The following is a 20,693-nucleotide window of genomic DNA, read 5'->3' as shown; positions in this document are numbered from 1 at the left end:
TGGATTGTGTATTAATTAGGAGTTAAATGTAGAAATAAATGTAGTTAACTGCACAGAAGTTCGTTTTTTTCTTTCCTTTAGGCGTCAGCACAGCAGAACATCTGCCACTATCTCACTGTGTTCCAAGCTCCCCTGTCACACCAACCCTCTGCATTTCCTCCGTCACTACATTCACAAATCTTTTCTGTGGTCACCTTCTCTGCCAGATCCATCTTCAACACTATCCTTCCTCTGTACATGTCCAAAAAATCTTAGCCTTGTGCCTCTAACTTTGTCTCCAGTGCTGTCCCTCTAATCTTGTCCATCTTCACTTATCTTTTTGTTGTTGCTACCATCTCCAAACAATACATGATAGCAGGTTACTACCATCTTGTAAACCTTCTCTTTCGTTCTTGCTGCTATCCTTCTGTCATAAAGCATCCCTGACACTCCTCTCCACCCAACTCTGATCTTAAAACTGCAATCATAATCCAAAATATACTTTTAATCTATCTATCTATCTATCTATCTATCTATCTATCTATCTATCTATCTATCTATCTATCTATCTATCTATCTATCTATCTATCTATCTATCTATCTATCTATAACAACCAACTTAACCATGTGTTACAATTATGGCCTTTTGGGTTTTGTTATTAAGTGTAATCTCTAATCATTACACCTAAACTGTGTGTTACACCATATTCCTCCAGCATGGTGTTGCTTAAACAGTCAATATTAGTAATTTAAATCAAATGTGATGGCTGTACATGTATTTGACAGACATTTTATTTATCAAAATATAAAGTATATTGTGCAACAATGTAAAAAACTAAGAAGGATTTTAATATTTCCAACACACTCAAAATCATTTAAAAATCAAATTCAAAGGATTGTCATTTACCCCACAACCCAGATTGGATTGGAATAGAGTGGATGGATGGCATTTACAGAGCATGTGTGTGAGTAAATAGCAACAAATTCAGACTCTATTTCCAGTGACTTCATACAGGTCATGGATATGATAAAATTAGATCCAGTGTTACCTAAAGACGCTTTATGTGAAAAAACAAACAAACATCTGTTTAAAGCACAGTTTTATAATTGTACAGATAGCTTTTATTTTTATTGAGTTTCCTGAGATACTTTATAATACCATAAAGTGTTTTAGCAGGTGGTGTCAGTATAATTTGTCACTCTGTGCACTTTGATTAGGGTTAATATGCAGATTCGAAATAAATTGTAAACTACTGCACATCCTGCAAATGTTTCGACTCCTAAAAATACTACTGTTGGTGTTGTCATAGTCAGGCTCAATGCTGGGCAAAATGTGGGATGCAGAGCAAGTCGACTTTAACTGAAATAGAAAAAGTATCCAAAAAATAAACAATAAACATGATATGATTAGATGGAACAAACTAATGCAAAAGCTGAAAACTGTGACAGAGAGAGACATAAAATCAGCTTCAGCAGACAAATCTTTCCAGTGACCCAAATGCTCTGCAGGCATCTCAAGAAAAAGGCTATCCAGAGGTTTCCCATCTCAAACAATCGTATATTAAACAAACAAACAAACAATGTGCCAGATGAGGTGTGGCGATATAGCCAATGTTAGAGTACTTCCAAAGGAGAGGGCATGAAGTGTTTCTCATAGCCGGATGTAAACTGTTCTTCCTCTGATGAGCTACAGAAATCCCCTGTCTCCTCATAGGGATCATCCATTTTGTTGTACACCTCTCTTCCACCCTCCCTCTGATCATCTGGGCTCTCCATCTCTGAGGACTCATCTCCCGCCACTGGCCCTGTTAATCCCTCAGAGTTCTTGGGCTGTGTCTCACTGACGGGAATGCAGATAAAGTCCAAGGACTCATTAAACTACAGAGAGAGAGAAAAAAGGATTTGAATAAATAAGGGAGCCTTTAGTTGCAAAGTGTATATAAGACTGGCAGAATTATGACATCATAGTGGAATAAAAAACAAAAACTAAACATGATATGGTCATATACTAATGCAAAAGCTGCAAATCATGACAGAGTTAGACTACAGGCCATTACAAACCAAGCACACAAAATTCTGAATTTTTGTGATCTGAACTTGTCATCTAATGTATACAAACACCAAAAGTGATGCATTTTGGGAGAAAATCTGCCCTCAAAAAGCACACAGTGAAAAAAATGAAGTTGACATCAAGCGATGATGAGCTGGTCAGGATGTTTCTAAACTAGAAAAGTAAGAAACTGAGATCCTGGGTCCACCAAATTCTCACGAGAAGGAAGCAGCGGAGAGAATTTCCTGGTTTAATCCAGGACTTGAAGCTGTATCACAGCTGCTTTCGTACATATTCCAGGTTGTCAGCGGGGCAGTTTGAGCTCTTGCTGGCAGAGTTGGGAGCACATCCGATGACGCAAAGAAATAATTTCAGTGAGCTGACTGACCTGGACCAGTGCTTAGCTGCATGTCTGAGGTAAAATAGTATTACTTTACTATTTGTATACTGGCTCTTTTTAAATAAAGTCAATAAATAACAACAAAGAAAGAAAAAAATGAGAATAATGTCTCTGATCAGGTGTGAGGCTTTGATAAAACTTACTTCTAAAGGAGAGGGCATGAAGTGTTGCTCGTAACCAGACGTGAACTGTTCTTCCTCTGATGAGCTGCCACTCGTTTCCTCGTCGGAATCAACCATTTTGCTGTAGGGCTCTTTTCCATATCTGCGGTCCAACCTTCCAGTCTCCTCTGGGACAGCATCCTCCCTCTGATCATCTTGTGAAAACTTGTCTCCTGTCACTGGTCCTACTAATCCATCAGGGTTTAAATTTGGGGACTTTATTTTTACAACTTCGAGCACAGAGATCTTGGGCTGTGGCTCACAGACGGGAATGCATATCCAGCCCAAAGGATCATTAAACTACAGAGAGACAGAAAAAACAAAAAACAATTTCTTGATTATCATTGAGCCAAGTTTATATATCAGTGACCTGTATGCATCAACTGGTATTGGTCTTGATTTAGCTTATTTTTTGTCATTAGTAGCCTTGGGATTGTTTTGGAGCCAGACCAGCACACCATGAGCTCCTCTGTATAGTAAATTATGCTCCAAACTGGGTCATGCAACAGGGCAATGATTCGAAGCAGAGCAGCAAATCTGCAACCAAATGGCTAAAAAAGGAAAGACTCAGCATGTTGCAGTGGCTAAACCCGATTGAAATGCTTTGGTGGGAACTTAAGAGATCTGCGTTTAAAAAAAAATTCCCACAAACCTCAACCAACTGAAGCGACGTTCCCCCACAACACTGTGAGATGCTGATAGCCATACAGGAAACAATCAGTTTAAGTTGTTGCTAAACGTGGCTCTACAAGCTGCTGAATGATGATGTCTACTTAGTTTTCCATGGGATTGCATACAGTCCTGTGACAACTTTCTTTTTCACATCACAGAATGACTGCTGTTGTTTCTGTAATACAGATCTATAAAGAGCCATTTTGTTAATTACTTACAATACCAGAAAGTATCTTTTAAAGGATTTTTGAAACCATTATTAAAGTTGGTTTTTTGTATAACTTAAGGCTTTTACTATAACAAATACAGTAAAAAAAATTAAGACTTTTAGGAGTCTATAGAAACCTCGCAGTTACGTTTCATTCAGTCTAACCTGATGCTTCATCTGTTTAAAGATGTGACTGTTGCGGGGATCAGGCACTTTCTCATAGGTGCACGAAGATATCAGTGGACATGCTTTGATTGGTCCTGGACAAACGCTGCCAAAGACAAGACAGTAAACAGCAAATATGTTAGACTGGGAGATCACCTCATAAAAAGGTATAAGTAACTATGTTCATAAAGACAAAACTGGAGGGAGTTTGAATTTAATATGTTTTGTGTCCTTGGTATACTGTGATATTTTTTTTTACTATATTTCTCATGTTATTCAACATTTATTCAGAATATAAAAGTATTTGTTAACAGTACGTAACACAATTGTGATGTGCTTCAAATATGATGTCAGAGATAAGTTTAAGATGATCGTCTCACCTGAATAAAATACAACACACACAAAGGAGCACAACAACTACAGACAGAACTGGTATCAATAACCCTGAAAAAAAGAGGGAGAAGCAATCATTGTGAGAGAAATAATAAATACTTCATATCTTATAACACTGCACAATCCATTACACCCTAAGTTAGTTACATCCAGCAAGAAAAATAAAGAAAAATCAACAACAACTTCAAACATAACGTCAAACCCATCCTACCTACCATACATATCTTGCTGGTGGTTTATTTTGAATGTTTCAGTGGCATTCGCTTCACGTCCAAATTCAGTAATAGCTCTCATCCACACCTCATAGTCGCCTGGACTGAGATCACGGAGCGTGAAGGTCTCATGATCATTGGAAGCATTTACATTGAACACTGAAAGAGAGAAAATGTCTGGAGTGAGGTTACGTGTGTAATCAAAGTTATTGAGTCTTTATTTATCAAATATGTCAGAGCAGGAAGTCACTAATCAGGTGTTAATCATTAATAATGCACGTATGTCAGACAGATGAAATTAGTAGGATTATACTACTGTAAAATCATCACCTATGATGAAATGACTAAAGCACAAAGGCATTAGGCTACTATGATTGCAAAAATAAAGAAAAACACTGAAAGTAAACTAAGAACTCTAAACTATAATCAAAAACTGAAAATTCTAATTATTAGACCGGAGTTTATATTCCAAAAAATCCAAAATCAAAGGTCCAATACTACAAACCACGGCACATTCCTGTCATGCGTTCATGCTGCGGGTGTCAATAAAGTTGGGCTGTGAAAGTTCTTGCAAATATGGCAGAAAAGAAGTGAGGCAGTGGTACGTTGCCTTTGCTTGCTTGAAAAGGTGGGCTGGGACACAGTTCATCTGGACTCGAGCACAGTGCAAATCTAGTAGCATTCCTATCTGCACCCCACACCTGCCCCCATAAAAATCACTGGGTTCAGTAGTACAGGGTGGGCCATTTATATGGATACACCGTAATAACATGGGAATGGTTGGTGATATTAAAGTCCTGTTTGTGGTACATTACTATATGTGAGGGGGCAAACTCCTCAAGATGGATGGTGACCATGGTGGCCATTTAGAAGTCGGCCATCTTGGATACTACTTTTGTTTTTTCAATAGGAAGAGGGCCATGTGACAAATCAAACTTATTGGTAATGTCACAAGAAAAACAATGGTGTGCTTGGTTTCAACGTAACTTTATTCTTTCATGGGTTATTTGCAAGTTTCTCTTTGCCATTGACACGTCAAAGAGGTTAACACATGAGGAGCAGATCGAAATTGTGTTCAAACTGGTTCAGTGTTGGATTTGCCAAAATGTGGACGCAAGAAAACTGTCACTAATGAAGAAATATCAGTGGCTCTCCTAGCTTCATTCAGCAAGAGCTCACAGCGTAGCACTCGCCGCATGTCACTGGAGAGTGGCATTAGTCGAACATCCCTTTGGCAGATATTAGCTACTCACAAATGGCACCCTTACAAACTCCAGCTACTGCAGCATCTCAACGAGGATGACCCAGATCGGCGCACAGAATTTGCAGAATGGGCAAAACAAAAATTGGAACAGGACCCTCAGTTCACGCAGAAGATTTTGTTCAGTGATGAGGCAAACTTTTATGTGAATGGTGAAGTTAACAAACAAAACCACCACTATTGGTCTGACACTAACCCACACTGGATGGATCCCTCCAAGACTGTTGGAACAACAAAAGTGATGGTTTAGTGTGGTATATGGGGTACAACGATAGTGGGTCCATTCTTCATCAATGGAGACCTCAAGGCCACTGGATATTTGAAATTGCTACATGATGATGTGTTTCCTCTTTATGCCCTGAAGCTGGCACGTTCCCTGAGTTTTTCCAGCAAGATGGTGCACCACCACATTATGGGTGCCACAAAATGCACAGAATCATGAGCTCCTTGGGTTCTGCAAAAGCTTTATCTAAGAGTAAAAAAGTATTTGTGACGCTAAAGGAAACTTCAGTGAATTAGCCCAGACAGTTAAGCGCAATGTGAGTGCAAGCCTGCAGGGGAGAGGGGATGGAGGGAAGTTCTTCTCGAGTATGGTACATGTCAATTGAACCTATCGTTCACACCCTAAGACAATGTACAGTCAGAAGCACAATCCAAGTGGCTGGGATACAGTGCAGGCACATTTGGGCCACGTAAGTATTAGTCCACACGTCCCAGTGGGACACACCTCTGAAAGTGGAACAACAGGGCTAAGGTCTTGTGGGACTTCCAACAGCTGTTGGCCAACCAACCAGACACTGTGGTGGTTGACAAGCATCAGGGGACTGCAGCTGTGATAGATGACGTGATCCCAGCTGATAGCAATGCTAGAAAAAAGAAAAGGAGCACAAGACGACTGCTATGTACTAGTGGCTGAAGGAATAAGCGTGGAAGTCCAAAGTGGACCCAGTGGTTGTTGGGACCGTTCGGGGGTGTAAACTGAGAGAGTGGCCTTAGCAGATTCGGGGAATGTCCTGGGAAGAGTTAAGATACTGTGCGGAGCCCTCAAAATCCCAGACCTCTGGTACAAGACCTGAGCTTAAGGCAGAAATAATACATCAGGAACACATTTAAAACACAAAGCCAAGTCCTATATTATGCTATATAGGACTAATTCTGAGATGTTTGATAAATACAACCCAGAAAAATCTTTATCCTGTTTTCTGTCTTTTTTCCCTTCATATGTAATGTGCTTTATATTTTAAGCATGCATGCTATCTTCTTTACTAACTATGAACAGTTAGCTTTGCAAAAATCAGCCAGAAATAACTGAACTGTAACATAGTTTGCTGCTATATACCTTTTTGCGTATCCAACCATTTGTATCCAATTTCGTAGCACCAGATCCGGGCAGTCTGCTCGGAGAGAGGAATGGCTTTCCAGTGAAGAGTCACCTCAGTCTCAGTGAGAGTTTCCACCTTAAATGACGGCACTGCTAACAGAGCTGATTAAGAAAAAAAGAAAAAAATTATTATGATGAGAGAAAAGAGGCTACAGTGGCCTGAAACCATCAAAGGAACAAAGCAGAGAGCGCCACCTTTCTGACGAGAATATCCAATCTCTGTGGAGGGATGGAGGACTTCATTGTTGTTCAATACCTTGAACACCGACACTTGGTATGCTTTGCACTCCTGAAACTGACCTGTAGGTGGAGACATACAACACACAACAGGGTTCAAAATGCAATCAACAGTTATCATAACAACAACAACTCTTTTAATTAATGAGGTTTGACACATTACAGACCTTTAAAAAATGTTGTGTTCTGGCTTTTTTCCACTCTTATCCAGTCAAACTCTCGGCCAGGTGGAGATCCTGCCTGTTTATATTGCACCACGTATTCTTTTAGCTCTGAGACGTCAGACGGTGGAACCCAGGACACGCTGAGGTTCTCTTTATTCATCTTGAGGTCAACTTTTAGAACATTTTCTTCTTTACCTTAACAAGAGACCAGTGCTTAAGGTTAAATGTATCCCCTATCGGAGATGGTTAGATGCCGCTAGGGGCTTCAAAGCGTCCTGTAGTTTTTATGAAAGTCTGCACAGTCTCTTACCTGTTGTTGATATAGTCAGAAACGATTTCTTTGTGGCACCTTTAGAACTGTAGGCGATTATGCTGACTGATGACACATCCTTCAGAGTGGCGTTGAGGAACCATTTTGTGATATCGTTGCTGCACAATTGCTCCACAATTTCGTGCACGTACTGCCTGTTTGGCTCGGCCGTGGACATCTGCAATTCAGAGCCGTTGCTGTAGAAAACTGTGAGGTTATATCCACGAATGAACCCACGTGCCTGAGAATCAGAGAGACTCTGGAGGGAATGGAGAAAAGGCAAGGAGAGTGAAGGATGAGTTGGCTCGTGGTGAGACAGAGTGAGCGAGTTAGTTCTCAGCCTACCTTCCAAGTCAGAAAACAGTCAGAGCTTAGAGGGGAAATACCGCAGTCCCTCCATAAATCCACTTCTCCAACAGGGTCTGAGTGGCATTGCAAGAAAGAGACAAAGCCAGGGAGATAAGGCAACATTTTCCTTCTAGCTGCACGAAAGACATGCCACTAAAACAGCTAAGAGAACAATTACAGTTTAGGGCAAAACTACAGTAATCAGCTACAATTCAAGTGGCTTCCCAATTCTGATGTAATATGTGAAAGAATGTTAAAGAGATTTTTTTTAACAAAAAAACAAAAAAACCCAGAGAAACATGAACCTTTTTTGAATTGTTCTTAAATGCTAAACTTGGGAAAGTGATGCAATCCTCATGACATTTCTTAGGTTCCACTAAAGGTGCCATAAAGATCTAAGTTATTATTATTATTATTATTTTTATCATCATTATTATTACTCCAAATGAGGACTCTCACCTGACTCTGAGCTCCTAACGCTATGGATCTTACTCCAGTCGCTCATTAATCCTGTACCACAGTCACAACGAACTTGGAATTCATAAACCGTAAAAAGGTCCGGTTCCTCCACTGCGTAGGTGCCACGTAATTCATCCTCAAACTGCACAAGAGGAAAAAAACAAGCTTGAGCATAATTTCACTGGATGACACTTTTGTCTCTCAAACTATACAATTTAACTTGCCTAATAAGCTTTTTTAAGGACTTTATTTCATGTATTCATTTGTTAATGGGGAAGAAAACCCCTAAACGCACTACACCTTTGGCCAGTCTGTTTCTCCCTTAGTCCGATATCGAATGTCACAGAGTCCAGAAGACTCTATGCAGGAAGTGTTCCACATAAACTCCAACGGTTCCGGTTCGGCTGTAATGTCTTTAGGTGGGGGTGGCTTGGCTAGCAGTGAAAAAAAAAAGTTTCATCTTTAATATTACTTAAATGAAAATCAATCATTTGAAGATAAACATCAAAAAATTTTCCGCTGCGGTATTAGGAACTGATTATTATTACTGCCGTTTGTGGTGGCGTTTGTATTCGTGGGACTGACTCACTGATTCCTTCGACGTTAAAGACGACCGGCTGAGATTTGTTGGAGCCATTCTGGTTAACGGCCTCGACCCAAACCCGAAGTTCTCCTCCACCGGAGAAGTCCTCTCGAGGAATGCGACCGTCTAAACTGGTCCCACCTTTCACATGGCTGTCGCTGAAAGAAAAGACCAGACGAGACATGACACCGGGAGAAGTTCAAGACAAATTCAGAGAGGGGCATTTCTTATTGTTTACAGCTGTAAAAAAATGGGTTTTATTTACTGGTTATGAGCTGGCTCCCAGTGCAGGGTGTAGTTAGTGGGGATCTTAGGATCTGACTTTGGATCCCAGGTGCACTGTATGTCCACATGGCAGTTTGTCTCGTCACATGGTCTAAAGCACTCAAGATCAGAGGGAGGAGCTGGCGGATCTGAAAAAACACAAAGGACAAACACAAGTCATCGTTACCAATCTGGGTTTTGTTTGTAGTTTTTCTTCCTGTTTTATTTTCAGACCCACTTTCATTATGTTTTATGTTTCACGTGAGTTCATATCTGCTTTTTTGTTTCACCCGCTTCCCTTTGTGTGTTTAGGATGCTTTTGTTCTTGCCCGTGAGAGATAGAAGGAGGATATCCCTCCTTTGAGCTCCAAAGAGGCAAACCTCTCACTGTTCTCTTCCTCCCATTAATGCTTCCTCACTCCTACTGTTTCCTCTGTCTTTCCTCTTCCTTTTCCCCATTCCTTCCTTTTCCATATTCCTTTCCCTCATGTTTGTCTCTTGCTCAATAAAAACAGTTCTTAGTTTGTACACCCTGAATTCCTTTCTCTACGTCTTCCTCTCGTGTTCCATCAGGCCAAGATGCAAGTAAAGGTGATGAGAAAAAGGCATGCTCACTCATATACAGTCATTTTACAGTGAAATCAAGCCCACACACCTACAAATAATGATTTAGAAAGTGTCTCTGTAATAAACTAAATACATGGTTTTTCTGACAGCTGTCTAGTTTGCATTAGATTATGATTTGAAGTTCCGCTTTCCATTAAAGACAGCCTACGCCTACGCCCATCCGCTGAACCATGATTCCACACCCTCCCAAATCTGTCAACACAAAGTAGGGGGGACACGTGGGCAGACGATCTTTCAAGGCACAGGCATAGAGTCCATGGGGCACTCAGGGAACACGTCGCCCCAATGAAAGAAGCAGAGGGATTACTCCTATAAACCTCAGAGGCAGGTCTTTTTCCAACAGTGGGACTTTTTTTAAATAAAAAAAAAACAATATCAGATATGAGTTTGTACAGTTTATACATGAAATCTTTTGTGCCAATTTAGTGAATGTCTATGTTGTGCACACACATCCCATGGAGGAGCCACGAAATAAAATGAAGAGAAGGTTTGGTGTCAGTATTTTTATTTTTTTTTAACTCACGCAGCTTTCAGCGACTTTCTCGCCACAGCACGTAGTTCCTAATGTTTTGAGTTGGCAGAGTCATCACACACCAAAGGGATCTGTGTCTTCGGCTGGACTTGAACTGTTAACCTTTTGCTTGCCAAGCAAACGTTTTAACCACTACACTAAAGACGCTAAAAGCATCAGTCCCAGCAGACAGGCCCAGGTAGTCCCACAGTGGGCAGTTCTGGGTGAACCGTGGGAAGGTGTAGGAACGGTAAAGCCACACTTAGTCCACATGAACCCGTAAGGGGGTGGGTGGGGCTTATACCGACAAGGCAGGGAGAACATTACATTACATTTCAGATTACTTTAGCTGACTGCCAACTGTGGGCTGCCAAACAGGGGTCATGTTTACAAGGATTACGATCCACTTTTTAAGCCCAGGTTTAGAAGTACTGTTGCTACTTGGATAACTGACAAGGAAATTCTCTATAACCACAGGCTTTGTGAAAAGTTCTGAATGTGCAGAAAGTCTTGAACATGAGGTGAATATGAGCAGAAACACATATTTCTAATATTGAATAACATAATTAATCCCTGACATGAATGGGTGACATATTTAAGCATTTTATACTCTGATTTTCTGCGGATCTGAACTAAACACTAAAGAGGACAGAAAATAAAATACATTTGTATCCATGTTGAGCCCTCAGTGTCAGGGATAATACTAGAACAGCAGCCCCCAACCTTTTTTGCGCCATGGACCGGTTTATGTCCGACAATATTTTCACGGACCGTTCTTTATGGTGTTTTGGATAAATACAACAAAATAAAACCAGCACCGGTACCAAAAAGAAGAAGATTTATTCATAACACACAGGAAAAGACCCAGGGAAACCGAGTTAACGATAAAAACGATAAAAAACAACGCTAAAAACCGATAAAAACTCTGGAAACCATAAATTTTACACCCGAGCCTCAACTCTCGTGGCCCGGTACCAAACGACCGTGGCCCGAGGGTTGGGGACCGCTGTACTAGCTGACAAAGGTCAAAAGTCTGTTTCAATTATATTCTAGTATAAACTCAGAGGCCACTTGATTAGTTAAACTGTTACATGCTTCTTGTTAACACAAACATCAAATCACATATAAAATCAGCATCCTCTGATCCGGGATGACCGGATGCTAATGCTCAGTTCAAACTGAGCATTAGCATGAAGGAGAAATGTTATTGCAGTGACTTTCAATGTGGCTGTTGGTGCCAGATGGGCTGGTGTGGCTGTTTGTCAAACTGCCATGCCTGTCATCTAAGATAGGAAACTGAGGTCAAAATTCACACAGGCTTACCAGAATTGGGTAATAGAGGAGTTTCTGCTTCCTCATTCAGATGGCAGGCTCAGAATTTGGCATACAAAAGCATGGATTCATCCAGGGTTGTATCAACAGTTCAGGTTGCTGGTTGTGTAATAATGTGGGGAAAATTTTCTTAGCAGTCTTTGGGCCAGCCTACCTGAGTATTGTTTCTGCCCATCCCTTTATGACTACAGTGTACCCAGAGTCAGGTGGTTGCTTCCAGCACGATAAAACACCACATCACAAACCTCAGATTGGTTTCCTGAACATGACAAATAGTTCACTACACTCAAATGACCTCCACAGTCACCAGATCTGAATCTGGATGTGCGACAGACAAATCTGCAGCCATTGTGGCAATATAGACAAAATCTGTGAGGAATGTTTCCGGCAACTTGTTGAATCTTTGCAAGAAGAATAAAGGCAGACTTTGATCCAACCCAGTACTAGCAAGGTGTGCTTAACGAAGTGGCAGGTGAGGTCCACTCAGTGCCTGATTTGTGTGTTTTCCATTACTTTAACTAGATCTTTTTAACATAAAGTGATGTAGAAAAGTATCAAACATTTCTAAAAATACGAACAAAGTACAGGAAATTCGGCCAGTGATGCACAAAATCTTTCCCAGATGTGTTCCACAACTTGTCCTTTCAATACTGCTCAACCAAAAACCTACGCTCATGCAACACAGCAGCACGCTGAATATAAAAACTCCCAGCTCACAGAATGCAGGAAGACAGAGGAGAGATGAAGTACAGAAAAAATAAACTGCAATGAGTTCCCACCTCGTTGTCCATCTAATCAGCCTGCACTCATCCACTTCAAGATCCCACATTACTTAAACCACACACTGTTCCTACCATGCACTCTCCCTTCTCCAAAATCCAGCCTTAGCTCCCTTCTCTAGTCACTTTCTGGCAGTTCTGTCAAACCTCTCTCTCTTGCTACACCAGTCACCTTCACTGCTGCTAAAACCCAAACACACTAACAGCACGAGTATTTGTAGAGTGATGGCAGACACTGTTTAATGTGGTTCTGTGTCTTGCTAGTGGGGGCTAATTTAGCTTTTTATAACAGCTTTACTGTTAAAAAGCTCCAGATGTGTTTTAAGTCAGCTCCTTTGTCTCATTTCCTAGGAAATAAAACCAATGAAACAAAAGACAAAGAAAGGAAAGTGACAAAACGTCTGCAATAAAACTATATTTGGTAATATCCCCACGAGTCACAGTAAAGCAAACTGACCCTGTGTGACAGACTGCCAAGCTACAATGACTCACAAACTCAGACACATGTAATGAGTGAAGAAAGTTGTGAACACGACTGATTTACCGTCAGTTCCAACCATATTCTCCACATTTATTATCATTTAATAAGATTGCATAAGTTAAGGCTTTTAGCAAAGGTGACTATAATTGTTATAAAATGATACAGGAAGTGAGAGATGATGAAGAAAAGGGGGAGAAAGCAATAGATCTAACACTGTTCTCAACCACAAGAAAAAAAATGTGCGCGCATCCGTCTATCTGTGCGTACACACACACGCATACCTTTGATTTTACTCATCGCAAGATTGCCACCTTTACACGTTTCTTGTAAGCCTCTACACTTTTAGCAGTAACCCGTTCAATATATGCCGACTACTGCAGGAAAGCAGATTGCAGAACAGGAAATGAGCAGTTTGTGCAGTTTGGATCCAAAACAAGTGTAGTCTAGTCAATTATGACCACTTCTCTTTAAAAACAGCACAAACAATGAGGAAAGACTGATAGGTGTGATAGATGGGCCACCAAATAAATGAATAGTGAGAATAAATAGTAAAAATGTGTTGAGATTGATGTAGTGTCCTCAGCTTCAGGAAAATGTGATGCACATAAAGCTCCCAGCTAACATTTTCTGTTATTGTACAGGTCAGTCCTTTACTAAGAACTAAAATACTCATTCATTTATGGATAGCATTTGCATGTGCCTAGTTGAAAAGTGGAAAATAATGTGAAAATTAAGCTTTAATATACTTGGTCTGCTCTTGGTTAGTCTGCAACCATTCCCTTGTACTGTGCAAAAGTCTTGAGCTACCCTCTTTTCTTTGTATGTTGCATCTGGGGAGCCAGACTGTTTTGTAACCTTTGAAAGTGGTCTAGTTCTCTTGGAACATGTTTCTTTCTTTGGTTGTTTGTTCCTTTTTTCACTCAGGAATGTCCACACACTGTTTTTAGGGCCACTTAACACTGACCAAAGAATCATTCAAGCATAAAAAGGGATCAAAGTCAAAGGACGAACCAGTGTTGTGCCTACATAAAACACAGAACTGAGCAAAAACCCTTTTTTTTTATTGTATTTAGCCACTTTTTTACAAGCAGCCTGTCTAATAAACAAATAATTTCCTTGTATTTCTTTAGTTAAATCTAAGAAAAATATCAAATATAACCTAGTTTGATAGGCATAAAACAGGATTTTTGTAAGGTGATTCCAAAAGAGCTTTTAGCTGAAAACATGGCATATTTAGGCATAGTGTGCAGTGTGTCCTAAAACAAATTTGAGGAAGCTACAGCTACAAAACTACAAAAGAAGAACTGTCAAGCCTAAAAAACTGTCTACAGCAGACGGACACTACTGGAAAATCACGTCCTCAAAAACAGGAAAAAATGTGACCAGAACAAACAAAATGACCTGAGAGATGCATCTGACCCTTCAGCTGATTCATCTACTGTTCACTGAAGCATTATCAGAAATGGTCTCAGTGGAAGAATGGCTGAAAATTCTCAATAAGGGTGAAACAGGGAGAAAAAGCTGAGGGATGCCAAATTACACCAGAACTGGACTGAAAATCAGTGGGAATGATGGGGTGATGATTCTAATCTTAAAATGTATAGAGAAGGTCAGGACAGCGGTACCACAGTGAGTGTCTACAAGTTTAAGTTTAAGATTTTAAACCAAAGTATTACTAAACAAAGAAAGCAGTACAAAGAAAGAATTTTTAAAGCATTAGAGAACAGGAAAAACAAATCATTTAGGGGTTATGATAAAGCAAAACCTCTCAAAGTACAGAATTAATCAAATAATCAGTAAACATGACTGTAAAGAAAACAGCACTGCAGATAGCATGGCATTTAAGTGGGTTAGTGTAACAGGGTGTTAAAGTGTTGTGGTTATTACAGTTGATAAAGTTGTGGGGTACAAGGCGACAACACTTCCCTTTGAATGCAGGTGCAAGTACTTTTTATGAGTATTTGTGCACAAGCGCTTTTGAATAGGCCTACCTGCTGCAGCAGCAGAGACACTGGTCACCAAGATGGACAGAAGCCACCTTGTTATAGGTCTGGCCATCACATTTAGACAAGGGCATCTAGTGCCTGCGAAAAGCCCAAATTCATCAGGAACTCTCACATCCAAAATAACAACAACAACAATAATAATCAATCACAAGACATAGTCAAAAACTCTGTTGGTCTTACAGAAAGAGTTCACGCATTGACCTGTAGCTGCAACATGTGGGGTAACTACATCCGTATCACAAATACAACATCTGGCATAAATAGCCCAACTGCAGACAGACTGACAGTTTCAGACTTCCTCTTGGGTGCAGTGGAGCGTAAAGTCATTTGGTGATTAACAAAAATAGGCGTACTGCCAGATAGGAGGGAGCAGCTTTGTGATAAGTACCGAATTACCAGACACTCGGCATTTTATTCAGTCTCAAATTCTATTAAACCTTAATTATGATCTCTTTTATTTCTAAGTAAATATTAAGTATTATTAGGGTACAAATGATTTACCTCCGGGTGAGACACGCTGAGATGTGAGCCGCCCATGCTCTGCAGGAACACGCAGCTTTTGTTTTAACTGAGAAACTTGCTGTGAAGTTCAGAAATTTCTCCTCTCCGCAGTTACCGATTCGCTCCACCCAGTTGCTGGAATTGCCAGTGACGTCAGCTCACCCGCGCGTGCTCGCTGGCAGCTAGTCGTGTCAGTTCTTCCCACACACTAACTCGCTGCAGGTCCCGAAACGTGTCTGTCGTAGCTACCCTGTATTTTTTATTTTTTTGTTTTTTAAATTACGCAAACGCTTTTGATAACTTCAAGAAAAGAAAGAGAGATATCACGTGACAAAAAGTAGCGTAAGATATTTAGGTTACTGAACTTTGAGGTTGTTTTGTTTTGAATTTCTGCCGCTCAAACGTGAGCACGTGTATGAAAGTGTCTAATTAAAATGACAGCTACTAACCTGAGTGTATAAAGCATTTTGGGCTTATATAAACTTTTGAACACACCATAATTCCATCTGTTTTAAAGTCGGTTACGGGTTTTAAGAAACACGTTTGTGTCTGCTTGTTTCCTTTTTAAAAGAATATCCTGAAGGTTGTTTGCAACCTTTAAAAATCATTATAGGAAAGTTCTCTAAACGTATTCATGTGAAATCTATGTGTCCTAATGGTCATTTGAATTAAAAAATATATACACTAGCCATTTTATTACAAATCTGTATGAAGTGGATGGTAAGTGTTTGTGATAGAGCAGTAGAATAGTAATATCAGTTTGCTAAAGCTAAACTGTTAGCTAATATAACATTAGACCAACTAAAAAAATATGTGGCACATAAAACACAAATCACAGTAACATGTGTTAACCTGCATCAGAGGCTCTTCGTGCATGCATTTCCAGAGGGTAGGATGTTTACATGACATGAGATATTGTTCTTTTTTGTGACCCCTTGTGAACTTGTTGACCTAGATAAATAGCATCAGTGATCAAAGCTAAAAAAAACCCCAAAGCTAACTAAACTAGACCTGAAACTAATAAATAGTAAACTGAAACTAAACAGACATTAAAACCTAAACTGAAAGCAGCATATCAACTGTGGAAACCGACTCTGCAAATATAATTTCCCCCAAGTAAAAGTCGTTTTTATGCTGCAGTGACTTAAGTATCGTGCATTTTAATGTTTGCCCCCCTTCCACCAATTACAGCATGTTTTTAAGGAAGTGGAAATGCCTCAAAAGCTAAGTAGGCCACAGCAGCATATTTCATGGGAAGCAAAGCTGCTGTGTAAGCATTGGGGACTGAGGTAAAAATACATATCTACTTGTCACTTTATGTTTGTTATAACACAGATTGTAATGAATTTTCCATTCATTTATCCCTCCGTGTCATGTGACGAGTGTGTTTGTTAGTTTTTTAATGAACTTGTTCTCAAATGATTTTAGCAAAGCATTTTATTCCCTTGAGCTCTCATCAGTTGCAGCAGAGAAAGTTACTGGTAATGTAAAAAGAAAACAAGCAAAGACGTCATAAAACAAACGTGTCTCTTTATATATCATACTGGCCACATAAACATTTACTTGATACTGAAAATTAAAGACATTAAACAGACTTTACTGAACAGACACACGCAGGATATAAAATTCACAAAAAAGTGAATAAAGAAGAGTGCGTGTGCATATGTGTGTCTCTGTTTGTTTACTAAGGTGTACAACATGCCTGGCAGCCAGCGCGCTCAGATTGCATATCGACCCTCAGCAGAGAGAGCTGATCTCGCTCTTGCTGCAGCCCCACTTGCAGCAGGCGTTGGAGAGACCCACCACCACATCGCGGCCTTTGCGGTCAGCTTTGCGAAGCGCCTCCAGTATCTCTTCGGTGATGAATGAACGGGTGGAGCGGCTGAACGCTCCCTCCTGGTTGTCTCTGGATGCGGAGCTTGGATCTGTGTTTCTCTGAAGGAGACTCTCCACCGCAAAATTGTGATTCAAGCCCTCTGAGAGTTCATCCTGAGGGGAGGTGAAGGGGTCCTCTGAAGCATCTGTGGGAGTAAAAACAATAAAGTATGAAGGAATGGGTTTCTCTTGCATCCAAGCAAAATATGTGCATTATTTGCATTTCATTATTGCTGGAGACGACACGATGGAAGGAGCGAGGGTGGGATGCCACTGGATCGTTGCCAAGTGTGCCTGGTGGGTTAGATGCTTAAATGTACATTTGGTGGTTTATAGCTCAGAATAGTAAGCGCACATCATTATAGTAAATGAAAACCAAGGCACTTTGATTCAGAATATCACATTTTCAGCCTTTCAGGGCTGAGAGCAATTACATTTTAAGCTGTAGTCATTTACTGAACAGTTCATACATTTTTTTGTAAGTAATAACATAATTCAGTGGATACACTCAAATTCAATCTTAAACAACAATACAGATAGATAGATAGATAGATAGATAGATAGATAGATAGATAGATAGAGAAGCTGATCGATAATAGATAGATGTGAAATGCAAAAGTCACAAAATTATAGTTAATAAGGTAAACAGACAAGATACATACAATCTATAATAATAAAATTAATCTACTCGGTTTTGTATAGAACAGATTTTTGAATGCAAAGTCACATTTAATAGGTAAAAAAACAGACAAGAACAACAACTATAATAATACTACCATTAATTATAATAAAAAGCTAAAAATTAAGTAGGAGTCACTCGGTTTTTGTAATCTGATCATATGTAATCCATTACTAGCTAACCAGCCATTCTAACCAGCCAGTCCAGTCATTCTACACTTAAAATTTCAGGTGATTTCCTTCCATCATTTCTCTGGATACCTCCGCATGATCACAAATGAGCAGAAAAAGACCAGTTTAAATTATTTACATAGTCATGGATGGCACACATGCACGTCTCTGCTCAGCTGAACACTCAAAGCGCTATATACTACAAGTGTCATTCACTCATTCATATAGAGCTTTTATCTATGCCTGAGTGCTTTCTGACATTCACACACTCTGACAGATGCATCGGGGCAACGTGAGTTTCAGCATCTTGCCCAACAATACTTGAGACTGGAGGAGTCAGGAATCAATCCACCGACCTTCAAACTGGTAGAAAACCTGTTCTATCACCTGAGCCACAGCCACCTCGATTCACAAATAGAAATTTTAAAAGTGGTTGCAAAAGGTAAAAAATAAAGTGAAATATCACCGGGCTTACCTAAACTCCTGAGTGACCGTCTCCATCGTGAACCCCCACAGGTGAAGATGACCGCCCGGATGAACTCGCGGCCACAGAGCTTCACCCCATACGCTGGGTCATCCATGGGCTGAACGCCAGCCACAAGCAGACACACAGCCAGCACCACAGCTTTCCACATAGTCGCGAGGCAAGAAGTGGGAGGAGAATATTTGGTTTAACTCGCTCTTTGCATAAGCAATGACTTTTTAGATGACCCAGGCGCGCTTTATAAAGGTGTTTGAACCCCTGAAAAGGAGGAGATGCATACTGCGCATGTAGGCCTCCTCTGAGAGAAGAACAGATCTGAACAGGAGATACAGTGGGAGACCTTTATGGAGACAAAAAGAAGACCAAAGGTGGCATAGTTAATGAGTTTGTTAGAGGAATCTATAATCTAATAGTTTAGGCAAATGTTTGTCCCTCTATATAATAAAATGACCAGACCAGAAAACCCATATTGTGTACAGATCACTGACAATGACAAACACAATTAGACTGTTATAACAAGATTACTTGATTGCTGTTTGGTATACTAATTATAACCATTTTTATATACATATTGCATATCAAATGTGAACAAAAGTTTACAAACCCATGTATACATCTCCTTTAGCACTTAAAAAATACATATAGTGTTATTAATCAGTGTATAGCACATATTTGTGTAGTTTTCTGCACAGACCATTGGAAACTGAATGACTTTTACATGTTAATTTTTTTTTCAAACAAATCCAATTTAATTCATATAAAACTGTATTATTAAAAAACAATGCCAACACACTGTAAAAAAAAAAAAAGGTCCCTAAAGAATTAACATGTTAGTTCTGCTGACGCATGTGGCCTTTATTTGTCTTGATGACATTTAACAATATTACAGCCATACATTCAGGTTTTTGCAATCCTAGTTCATTACATCACCTTTGACACAGTTAACCTACGTAAAAATTCTTTATGTAGAACTTACCTTTTCTTCAGGAAATTACTCATCCTGTTAGCTCTTTGCCAAAAGGTGAATTGAAGAAGAGAGACTGGACCAGTGACATTTCCAAAGTCTGATAACACAGAAGTCTTATTATGAGTCAGAGACAAATAAAACACATTCTTATCTGTATATCCGCATAGCCAAAGGTCGCTCATTTAGGAAATTACAAAAGGGGTGCTGAATTTGTAATTAATGTGATGATACAAAGCTAACAAAATGACATTTTGGGAAGGTATCCACCATGACACTTGTTAAAACACTGTCATGCTGGGGCAACCTGTGGAGGTCAAGGGAGCAATATCAAAATGCTACAGACCACAGTAAATAAACCAGTGGTGTGTGGGAAAAAATGTATAAATTATGTTGTATGATGAGAACATTAAATGAAATTTAGGGCAAGAAATTTGCCTTTGGCTCACTATTATGCAGTCATATGCCACATGCACATATATAATAACCTGTAATGTGTTGTGATGACAGGTAAAAATGCAAAATTCACTGTTTATTTTTTAATTCTGTTTTCAAAACTTTTTAATTTGTCTTTATATAGCCTTGTGTTTCCTTGTATTCATTTATTTGTAAAACACTTTGTAATGTCTTGTTATGGACTGATATGTGCATTATTGTAAAAGGAGAGTATAGAAAAGGAAGAAACATATTAAAATAAAACAACACATCAATAGCCCATTCTTCAGGTAGGCTACTAATGGACCCTTGGGTAAGTCACTGAATGAATGTAGCCAGATGGATCAATTTAAATGACAGTCCATATAGGCTGTGCATTGATTTTATTCCAATTTAAAAACAAACTACAAACAATTCTATTACTTTCACTGGGATTTTACTGGGAGCCTCGACCTCTGGGATTTTCCACAAATGGGCGTGGAAGGCTTTGTAGTAAAATTTTCCTGGCGCTGTCACTTTAAGACAATTTGGCAGCTCTCAGCCAATCACAACAGCAAAGGGGGAGGGAAGGGAGCGGGTGGGTAGCAACAGTTGCCCTGGTG

The 20,693-nt window shown here is 39.7% G+C and overlaps 2 protein-coding genes across 2 annotated transcripts; both read right to left on the bottom strand.

Moving 5' to 3' along the window:
- Positions 1–753: 753 nt before the first annotated feature.
- il12rb2l (interleukin 12 receptor, beta 2a, like) lies at positions 754–15,616 on the bottom strand. The gene is made up of 16 exons (XM_040052556.1): positions 15,485–15,616; positions 14,969–15,061; positions 9,249–9,396; positions 8,990–9,141; positions 8,701–8,834; positions 8,401–8,542; positions 7,939–8,015; positions 7,594–7,852; positions 7,287–7,478; positions 7,078–7,182; positions 6,841–6,984; positions 4,244–4,399; positions 4,016–4,079; positions 3,636–3,741; positions 2,573–2,890; positions 754–1,857 (listed from the first exon to the last, which is right to left on the bottom strand). Exons 2-16 carry the CDS (start codon positions 15,033–15,035, stop codon positions 1,594–1,596), a joined length of 2,328 nt encoding a protein of 775 aa, XP_039908490.1. The 5' UTR covers positions 15,036–15,061; positions 15,485–15,616; the 3' UTR covers positions 754–1,593.
- A 610-nt stretch (positions 15,617–16,226) lies between these two features.
- On the bottom strand, positions 16,227–20,669 carry rln3a (relaxin 3a). Its single transcript, XM_040052850.1, has 3 exons — positions 19,669–20,669; positions 18,684–19,032; positions 16,227–17,505 (listed from the first exon to the last, which is right to left on the bottom strand). Exons 2-3 carry the CDS (start codon positions 18,841–18,843, stop codon positions 17,222–17,224), a joined length of 444 nt encoding a protein of 147 aa, XP_039908784.1. The 5' UTR covers positions 18,844–19,032; positions 19,669–20,669; the 3' UTR covers positions 16,227–17,221.
- Between the last annotated feature and the right edge of the window lie 24 nt (positions 20,670–20,693).

Source organism: Simochromis diagramma, unplaced genomic scaffold (genome assembly GCF_900408965.1).
Source record: "Simochromis diagramma unplaced genomic scaffold, fSimDia1.1 OVJJ01000321.1, whole genome shotgun sequence".
Classification (NCBI taxonomy): Eukaryota; Metazoa; Chordata; class Actinopteri; order Cichliformes; family Cichlidae; genus Simochromis; species Simochromis diagramma.
Note: the sequence above shows the minus strand (reverse complement) of the source record. Positions and strands in the feature narration are given on the sequence as shown.